Source organism: Anoplophora glabripennis, unplaced genomic scaffold, assembly GCF_000390285.2.
Source record: "Anoplophora glabripennis isolate ALB-LARVAE unplaced genomic scaffold, Agla_2.0 scaffold242, whole genome shotgun sequence".
Classification (NCBI taxonomy): Eukaryota; Metazoa; Arthropoda; class Insecta; order Coleoptera; family Cerambycidae; genus Anoplophora; species Anoplophora glabripennis.
This window is the reverse complement of record NW_019417087.1, coordinates 402,269-413,023: the sequence shown is the minus strand read 5'-3', so window position 1 is coordinate 413,023 and position 10,755 is coordinate 402,269. Positions and strand designations below refer to the sequence as shown.

The window sequence follows — 10,755 nt, the reverse complement described above, 5'->3', positions numbered from 1 at the left end:
TTGCACATTTTTGTTCAAGTAAGCGGATCTTTTCTAGGAAAAAAAATTAAAAACAATTTTTGCTGTACACTTTTTATTTGTTTTAAACTTTAAAGTTAAACAGAAGCATAATTTGCAATCCGTCTTCGTTTTTCTCTAAGTTCTCTAATTTCAATACGTAAATGAACACTATTCATAATGTAATAATTTTATTACATCTGGTAGGAGCTTAATAAAATTATAAATGAAATCAGATCCATTTTAACTAAAAATTACAATCAGTTCAAAGTACATAAAACATGTAACAGTCCAAATTTATGTTTTGGCGTTAGTCCTAAACCTAAAGAGCACAATAGAGAGTTCAAGGACAGATTGCGTGTAAAATTCATAATGATCATTTAACAAAAAATCAATAAAGCGAATGCATTCTGCATCTGCAAATGCAGTTGCAGAATCAATTTTAAGCATCTTTTTGTACAGGATTATCGTCTTCCATTAATTTACCATTAATGCCGTTCGAAAAACAGTACTTGTTCGAGTAAAATACCCGTTGTACATGGATATTTTTCAAATTGGAAGTAATTTTAAATTATAAATAGGTATAATTTTTCTAATGCCAGACTGACGAGTGCTACAAAGCTTGAAACCGGTATGTTTTGTGGTTCTGCTAACGAACGATCTCTATTTACTTTACTAGATATTGTCAGTATAATTTAATGTTGGCAAGGGAGTTGTTTTCTGCAAAATCAAGTAAAAATTGTCTCGCCTAATGGCAACACAGGTCTTGCTTTTATAATACTTCCGAAATAGCAGGTCTCGCTCAAATTTGGTTGTATTGAAGGTCCACCATTCACATATGTAGCACTTTGTTATATCGGACGCAGTCTGGTAAGTTCAGCTGATAAATGATACTTGTATTTATTTACTAAATACTCTGGGTGTAATTAATTGTAATTCATGGATTCAGTTTAATGCTGGGCAGAGCATTAGTACGCAGAGTAGTTGTTCCCCGCAAGTCAATTAAAAATTATTTCTATTGACCGATTGTTCTGAAAATCTAACAATTAACTACTAACAATTATACATTTAAGTGGAATTTCTGTAAAATGACTCCACTTACGAGATAGTGATCAACTGAATTTGAAACGGAAATAAACTCTAACTCTAACTAAAATAGTGTTTTCTAGTACTACAGAAAATCCTATTTATTCTTGTTTTGAGAGTATCTGACAAGGCAGCATCTGTCACCTAAGTTTTTTTTTGTGCAACGCAGTTTGACAAAGTTTGAAGTATAGATTTGTATTATTACTATCTAAAAATAAAATAGGTTTGTTGTTAAGTAAGAGGACTGAGACTGATGTTCTGCATTCAAAGCTAGAGTTGGAAGCAGAATACACGCTCATTTGTTAGTTGAGAACTGTTGTTGTAGTGGCGTGTTGAAATAGGTGCCGCTATTCCGAATCCCGCCAGCTGCGAGGTGAGAAGTGTAATCTAGTTTCTTCTTCTAAAGGGAAAGGCACCAGTGCAGATTTTTAACGAGATCAAAACTGTTTATAGTTATGGTGTGACGAATCATACTAGCACAAGTGGTATCGTGGGTATAAAGCTGGCAGAAGAAATGTTCATGATGAACAAAAAGAGTGTGCGTCCTTCAATCGTGACAATGGTGAAAATCGAAGAAGTGCTTTGTAGCGACTTGACTTTGGTCGAGATTAATGCAGCATTTCCACAAATCTCCAGATTTCTTCTGCATGAATGTTAACGAAAGGAGTATGCTTGTTGCACCTCAATGCAACGCCACAAAGCAGCTCTAGGATTCATTCATCAACCACCCCGCTTACAGTCCTGACCTGGCACCTCCTGATTTTCATCTTTTCTTTTCTCTGTTGGTGTTTATGGGTGGAAAAAGGTTTTCTACCGATGATGAGGTACACAGTACCGTGAAACAATGGGCCTGAGAGGCGATGGAAGAAGAGTATTGAGGTTGAAGCCAACTATGTCGAAAAATAGTTATTGACGTAACTTTTTGAATATGTAAATTTTTCATAAATATACTGGTATCAATTTTTAAAAAAATATAGAAAACTTTTCATTACTTTTCACTAATTTTATTTTATCCAGAACACATCTAATTTTTTTTAACGATACCAGCCCGAACTGCCCAGAAGAAAAATCTATAAAAAATTGTGCTTAAAGCCAAATATAAAATTACTTTATTTTTTAATATAGCATAAATGCACCATAAACTTTAAAAATAAATCCATTTATACTTAAAAATACTGAACATGGTTAGTTTATCGGTGAAAGCCTCCAGATTAAGTTGTGGATTCAGACAGCTCTTGTAATAATTTCTTGTATTTTAAGTTGTTATAAATTAAAATTAGCTAGTTGTCGCTCCAACGGGTACTTAATCCGATTCTGCCCGCATGCCCCGCACTTCACCCTTTTGACGCAACGCCTCCAGCTCTTCCTTCGTCTTGTCCTCTATTACTCGGATGTCGTCCATCGTAAGGCCATGCCAACGGTCGATCGAACAGAAAACTTGCCTGAAATTAGAACAAAATACAATCTTAAACCGACAAGTTTTAACACTATTAGCCTTTTCGTTAGCAAGTCAAAAAAATTTACTTACCTATGGAAATTTGTGAAGAGCCGCCTTTCAGATTTCTGAATAAAACTCTCTACCCTCGTCTAAAATGAAACAAAATAATAAAAAAATAACTTATGGACTAAATTACCAAATATACTTTGTGAAGTCCCTAGATTGACCAAGTACCACAATTAAGTTCGCATTAACGTTCATTAACAAAACACTACAAGTTTTTTTTATGCAAACAGTCCATTGCGTAAAAATGCGCTGAAAATTCATACTAATATTTGAAAATTGGCAACAGATTGTGGTACTTTATCATTATTTGGGGCTTTAATGTTTTGTTATCACTTTTACTTGAAAATTTATATTTATATTTGCTTTTCATCTAACAGGCAGATATACTCGCTTCTTTTTGTTCGATTAACAACAGAAATTTTTGTTTCTTGCGAGATTTATCATAAAAAAAATTCGTTATAAGCGATAGTGATTCGCTTTTGCATTTTCCTCTATTTAAAACACCAGTTAAATGCTACAACAAAATTGAAGTGGCACAAATTGTAATTCTCTATAAGGAAGGATACAGACAAAACAATATTTCAAGAGACTGAAAACTTTGTACCACAACCCGGTCAAAGCTATAAAAGGTATATAACAATAATTTGTGATGTCTACAGAGGAGTAGGGCAACGGTACGCCTGCGATCTCATACAGTGTGTTTTGGAGATGGCGTATAAATAATGCATTGGTGAGGTATCAGTTGGCAGAAACTCACAAAACTTGTGAAAGTGATCGGATCAATTACTGTATATCAAAAACATCCTACATAATCATGTTTTCAATCGTACGAATGATATAAAGCATTGGTCGAGAAGTGGTTGATGATTTACCATGTTTTAGTAGTCCTTCAATGTCTTCAACTGAAGAAAACATCGATAAAGTGAAGGAAATGGTGCTTGTAAACCATTATTACAATTGGAGAGTTTGAGAGAGCTGGCAGATGAACTAAACACATCTCACAAATCAGTTCGCATCATTTTAGTTGAAATTTGAGTATGAAACGTGTCGCAGCACGGCTGGTTCCAAAAGAGTTGAATTTTCTTCACAAAGTCGAAACCAAAAGAACCATGTCAAAGTCGATCAAATATCAGTCATCTTAACTCTTTTCTTTTACTATTGTGGTGTTGTCCACACAGAATTTCTTCCGAATGGAGAAACAGTCAGCAAAGAATATTATCTGGGCATTATGACGTGTTTGAAAGTATCCTCCGCAAAAGACCAAATTTATGGAAGGACAATTCTTGGATTTTGCAGCACGATAATGCAATTGTGAATGAATTTCTGACCAAAAACTCAACGAATGTAATCGAGTAGACACCGTATTCGCCGAATACAAACCCTGTTAACTTTTTCCTCTTTCCCAAAGTCAAATTACTACTTCTTGGAACATGTTTCGAGTCGAAACCATAAAACAAAAGTCGTTGAACGATATATAGTTCATACTGGAATATGCATTTAAAAACTGTTTTGACGACTGGGTCGTTTGTCGAAAAAAGTTCAAATGGAGCCTATTTTGAAGGAAACAAAATAAATTTTGATGATTATTTGAATATATTGTGTTTTATTGACAAATTCCCGACTAATCTCATTTCTAGTACAAGAGAACCTTGGATTGCAGCATAAGAGAATAGAATGCGATAGTAACTTGCCAAGAAAGATGCAAACAGTAAGGATATACTCGTTACTATACTTATTTTAATTGAAAACAAACCTAGTATTTGCCAACCAAATACCATTTAAGTTTAAAATAAATATCCTTAATTTTTCTAACATTTTACGATTTTTGGGTTTGCAATCGTCTTATAAAAATTTAATGGTGTTCACCTATAATTTGTAAAATAAACTATTCTTCTTAACACTAAGAGTTTAAATGACTGGATCCATCGAAATTTGTTTTTACAAAAAGAAATTGAAAAAATTTGTAAGTATTCGGTAATTTTGTCCGAGTGTATATAGGGTGTTCAGAAATAAATGGGCCATACAATAAGTGTAACTCTAAAATCGGTTTATTTCCATCTAATGAACTTATCCTTGAAATATGGCCCATTCGTATCAGAACACCCGTATAAATAATTGCACTGTGTTTCATTAATATTATTATTATGTAACACTATCGCAATGTTCTGACAATAATAATAATATTTACTTATTTTTATTTTTATTTTATGCCTGTCTAAAATTCATAACAATGTAATGTGCAGTATCGATAACCTTCTTACCTGTAAACCAAACCATTCAAATTCTACGGTAACTAATTTATAACATGTCATCATAGGTTCTACTTTATCCCGCCAGTCGGGTCCGACCAAAGGTCCTCGACCTGTCTTCTGAGATTTGAATTTTGTGGGATCTTCTTCTTCTTTATAATCGCCCGCCGCTAACGAATCATTGGCGATGTCAATGAATACCACCTCCCTCTGCTTTAATTTGTCCGCGGGTAGTTCGTGCACCTAAAAAACGATCCTGCATGTATTTTTCATTTAATTTCAAAAAATATTTCATTCCAAATAATCAAATGACAACAATATAAAAAAATAGTTTTTACCGTTTTCCATGATAGTAATTCTTCCAACAATTTAACAAGACAAACGCAAAAAAATATTTAAAAAGGAATATTTAGTTGTTACAAATTAAAAAATAGACATTTTCGCTTGTTTCCACAATATCTAAACATTATACAGGGTGCGTTGGGAGAATCGCACCAAACTCCAGGAATGGATTCTACATATCAAAATAATAAGAAAAAACTCAAATGTTCGTTTTCAAGTTATTGGTATTCTATTAATCATAGTGTTCTTTGATTAAATGTTGTGCAAATTCAAAAATATAAATGAATTCAAAGCGACATTACGATTTATTGCACAGGATTAAAAAAAAATTATACAACTTGATTAATCAATACGAATCGACTTTTTTGACGAATCGAAAATCAGTTTGTTATTTCGCCAATTGCGCAGGCCTAGCTATAATATCTAAGTAATCTTGAGTGGAAAAATTGAATACAAGATTGCGTCAAGGTTTAGATTACGCAACATCATATACATAAAAAAATTATGTGTACACAAGTAAATAATTTGATATTAGTTAGTAAAAATGTTCATTAAAATTTATGGTATCAGGGTGTGATTAGCAAAAGTATCGTCTAATTATTACCAATATTATCTTCTTTGCCCCTATCGGCTATATGCAAACTCTTGATACAAATAAAAATAACGAGCGTTCAAATAAAAACGTGGTCAAGTTGGTTCTGAAAATTTGGACGTAGGGCGTAGCATATAGCAAATGAACTTAAATATCATCTGTCAAAGCGCTATATCGCCGCTATCAATTTTAATATTTTCGTTTTAAAAAGCGTTTAAAATGGTGTTTTCTCAAGAACAAAAAGTGTTTATCATAGAGTCCTACTTTAGAAATGGACGCAAGATTGATGGAATATGGAAGTATTCTATTGAGGAATGTTTCATAGAATTTCAAAATCAATTTCCCGGCGTTGTTGAGTACAAAATTTTTCAAAGTGCAGTTCAGCGTTGTGTTAATGTTTTTCGTGAAACGGGCAGTGTAACAAGAAAAGAAGGAAGCGGCCGACCTAAAAAGCGGACTGAAGAATTAAAAGAAAATGTCCAACAAATAATGGAAAATGCGCCAAGAACTTCTGTACGTGTTTTATCACAAATGGTGGGAGTATCAGTCGGTACCTGCCACACAGTGTTAAAAAAAGATTTGCGTTTGTTCTCCTATCGTTTAACTTGTCAGCAAGAACTTCATGAAGTTGATTTTCCGCGACGGGCTGTATTTTGTGAATGGTTTTTAAACAACTACGGTGAACTTCATAATATCACCTTTTTTTCTGATGAAGCCTGGTTTCATTTAAGTGGTTACGTAAACTCACAGAATATGAGAATGTGGTCTTCTGAAAAACCAGATAACTTTTTTGTCGAGGGCCCTCTACACGCTCAAAAAATTGGAGTTTGGTGTGCTCTCAATCGAAGGAGGATTTATGGACCTATTTTTTTTAATGGTACTCTTACTGCGCAAAGGTATAGAGAAGAAATTATCGCTCCTTTTGTTAACCAGCTGGAAGAAAACGAAATTACAAACTTTTACTTTCAACAAGATGGCGCAAGGGCACATACGGCAGGCGAGACGATGAATATGTTGAGGGAAGTTTTCCAAAATCGACTAATAAGTCTCAATGCTGAACATGAATTTCCACCGAGGTCATGTGATATTACGCCGTGTGATTTCTTTTTGTGGCCTTACCTTAAAAACACTATTTTTGAACTGCCTATTCCTGATTTAAACCATCTGCAGGCTCGACTTATAGACAAGATTCGTGAAATTAACAATACCCCGAGCATCTTAGAAAATGTCTTTAATTCTTTGAGGAACAGGTGTGAAAAGTGCTTGGAACAAGGAGGGGGACACTTTCAGCAGCTGCTTTAATTTATTGTTATAACAAGGAGGGGGACACTTTCCGCAGCTCCTTTAATTGTTTGTTATTGTTATCACGATTATTCTTTAAAATAAAGTTATATAGTCATTAACGTTATTGAAACTGACAGCTGCTATACAGCTCGTTGAGAAATGAGGTTAAGTTGGTCGCTATAAGCTACTCCCTACGTCCAATGTGTCAGAGCCAACTTCGACCACGTTTTTATTTGAACGCTCGTTATATAGCTGATATTCCACAAGTTACATGCCTTTAAATCACATAGAGATATTTACAATAGGTGTAACATAACCATGGTACGCTTTGCACAAAACATAAAATAGAGAAATTGTTACTTACATTTTCTTGGTGACCTCTATCGGCAACATGTAAAGTCTCTATTACTAATTTGAATTTGTCTTTCATATAGAGCGGGTTCTGAAACAGTAAAAAAATTTAACATGACCTCTACAAGATAAAATGATAGAAACTGTAACAAATAGAGGATCAAAAATGAAAAATATTAGCAAAAGAAGTTCATAAACCATAATAACTTCTACATGCTCCCCATAATTTTATTTAATTGATTGAAAATACCAACAAAATGGTTTGTAGGGTTTGAGGAAAATTTAATAGACTATTTTGAAATAAAAACGGGAGCATTTTTTTCAGTAGAATAAACCTCAAGAAAACATAATAAATACTAAACTTTAACTTGTTTATTTTTAAGTACGTTTGGATTATCTATCTAAAAAATTACTATCCATGCAAATTAATTTACGCCTTCAATAAAAATGGATATTAAACAACTTCATCATTTTCAGTATCTGTAAAATTGAAAAACAAATAACATCATTTGTAATTTCATTTGCGGCATGATATATATAACTATCTTATCACAAGGTTAATTCATGAATTTCCTTTTAAAACCAGTGTCAAGGTATAGACACACTTAAATGATACTGAATAAACTAAAACGAAACTATTAAACCCAGAGATTATAACAGGTAGAAACTGATATTTTTTTCAACTGACGTCGAATAATAATGATCACATTTAAACTGTTACATACATCAAAACATGTTTAAGCTTTTTAGTGTTTAATAAAAAATTAAATAAAGTTCTTTATTTGTCAGAAAAAAATTATTATGCGTTAAAAACATTAATGCTATGTGTCAGTCACCATTACGAACACAAAATATTTATATTTCTGTTTTATATCATTCTGACTGCCCGCTTGAATAAATACGTATTTTAGAAGCAATTTCTGGCAAACTACAGACAACATTTTTCTATTTTTAACAATCAAAAACCAAAAATACAGAAATGTTAACATACAGACATGTATATTCACTATTTATTTGGAAATTTTTCTACTATTACTATATATTTCTGCTGTTAATGACTATATTGCAATAAAAACTACTCGGGCGAATATAAAACATTTTCTCTATTCAGTGATATATTCAATTTTTTTATTGTGATTATTACTTGATTAAGACTACAAAATTGTGATGCAGAATATCGTGTAAAAAAAGTCCCCTTCTAACATAGATAGAAATTGTTTCTATTATCTACTGGTTTTTCTTTTAATAAAAAACATTCCGAACACCTGTAATTAATCTCTCGGAAATATTTTTAATGTGGCACGTACTCACCGTAATGATGGTCCTGGCATAAGGATAACCATTCCAAGCTTCTTCGTGGAACTCCAGACTACCTTTCGGGGCAAGAAGCCTTATGAAGGCCGGCACTTTGCTCGCCAAGTGGTATATTTTGTAAGTATACTGTCCACTGCTGTATTTGTCGCCCAATAGCGGGTAATTGGTGAACGGTTCATTCTTCAGGACTTCGATGCCTTCTCCACCACCGGTATTGTCCTTGGATGCCTCAGCTACACTGAATAGCTGAGCAACTTGATACTGGAAAGAAGATCGTTGAACAGTAGGTCGAAGATGTGAATGAAAATATAGACAGCTATTCATAAATTGTTATTCTTTAATTTTCATTTTTTTATGCCACTGCTGAGGCTCCTGGTGTACTTGCACACCTGAATTTTGTGGATCAAACCAAAAATAAGCAGTTGCGAGTGTAAACAAATCTAGAGCACATTAATGAATGTTATACCATGCATTTCCCTGTGTAGCCAGTTTTAGGTATAAGGGATTATACTCCTATATTAGCAATGTGTATTATCAAATTTATTTAAAGTGGATGACTAGAAGTAGGCCCAGTGACCAGTGACATAAATATATAAATAAAAAGATGAACTCACCTCCTCTACAGTTAGGGGCAACGTTACACGGCTAAAAAATAGAAAAATTCGTTAAAATGCGTCAATGATCCCAATGAAATATGTTCATGCCATTTGAAAAATCAGTCTTAGGTTACAATTATCTTGAATACTACAATTTCCCAGTCAGTTTGGTATTTCAAGTTCCACGTTATAAATTTAAAAACGTTTCTACAATCAGTGTAGAAATTCGACACCAAAATCATCAAATTTGGTAGGGTTAATTTTCGTTTAATAACTTCTGTTCCTCATGGAAAAATCATAATTTTTTGTAGACATATTTAGAAAAACTTGTACTTACTATTCTTTAATTAACATGGTATTTTATTGGATTTTTAACTATGAAACATATGAAATTGCTGTGAAAAGCGGAAGGTACTGATACAAATACAATGATAACAATGACGATAATCATGAACCAATTGAAATTGAACCATAGATAGATAATTGAACCATGATTAGTGATGGGACTACTCGAATGAAAATTATCGATTATATCGATTATGAAAATCTCTCGAGATATCTCGAGTGGTTATATAGAATCATTCGATTATTCGGATACGAATGACAGTGGCCACAGCGTTACTATTACGTGCACTACTCGAGCGAGTGCGCAGATGTTTCGATTGTTCCAACCATGGAGACTAGATAAGGAGCACGAACTCATACGGGAAAATTGACAAAATTTGTCCAAGAAATGGCAGAAGTTGGGGTGGCGCTAGTGTTCCATATGACCCAAATGAATGTAGCTTCATAAATACGAGTGAAGTAAGCAAATAACCAATTTTATTTTATTTATATTGAGTTTAGTAGATATATTGGGGAGCGGGGAGGTATACTAAACCTAAAAACTAGAAGTCAAGTCAATAATTATTACAATTTGTTTTTATAAATGGTAAATAGAAAGTTTCGAAAATAATTTAAATATGGTAATAGTATGTGAAGTGAATGACTGTCAACAGATTTAAAATAAAACAGTACGTTTGTGATCTGCATTTTCAATCTAATGATGTCCAGCAGTTCTATATTACAACTTGACCGAATAGTGGGTTAATATTATGGCAAAAGGTCGAATAATTCGGAAGTTGGAAGCAGCTTCTTTGATTCTTAATACGGTAGAGAAATTTTTAAATAGAAAGATTTCATAAGTGAAAATATTGTATAATTGAATGATGCATTGTTTCTTTATATATTTTGCAGCAGCATCAACAGCAAGAGCATCCGCTACACCAGCAACAACAGGTGCAGCAGCTACAACAAGAGCAACAGTTACAACAACAAGAACAGCAAGTAAATCAAGAGCAATTAAGTTACGATGAGATTATACTAGAAAGTGAGCATCCTGTCCTGTATAATCTAATAAAAGAAAAGTTCTGTTGACGTGTGATGAGGTCTCGACAAAGC

The 10,755-nt window shown here is 33.2% G+C and overlaps 1 protein-coding gene across 1 annotated transcript; it reads right to left on the bottom strand.

The window, feature by feature from the left end:
• Positions 1-2,182: 2,182 nt before the first annotated feature.
• LOC108905979 (phosphatidylinositol transfer protein alpha isoform-like) lies at positions 2,183-9,787 on the bottom strand. Its single transcript, XM_018709090.2, has 7 exons — positions 9,653-9,787; positions 9,334-9,364; positions 8,717-8,980; positions 7,419-7,496; positions 4,849-5,079; positions 2,612-2,670; positions 2,183-2,525 (listed from the first exon to the last, which is right to left on the bottom strand). The coding sequence occupies exons 1-7, from the start codon at positions 9,667-9,669 to the stop codon at positions 2,387-2,389; spliced, it is 819 nt and encodes a 272-aa protein (XP_018564606.1). The 5' UTR covers positions 9,670-9,787; the 3' UTR covers positions 2,183-2,386.
• Between the last annotated feature and the right edge of the window lie 968 nt (positions 9,788-10,755).

What these genes read in the sequence shown, in the direction of transcription:
- LOC108905979 (XM_018709090.2), bottom strand. An exon ending in TTGAATGGTTTGGTTTACAG is followed by an intron (nt 2,671 to 4,848) that starts GTAAGAAGGTTA and finishes GTTTCATTTTAG; the next exon opens with ACGAGGGTAGAGAGTTTTAT. An exon ending in CTCTTCACAAATTTCCATAG is followed by an intron (nt 2,526 to 2,611) that starts GTAAGTAAATTT and finishes TTCTAATTTCAG; the next exon opens with GCAAGTTTTCTGTTCGATCG.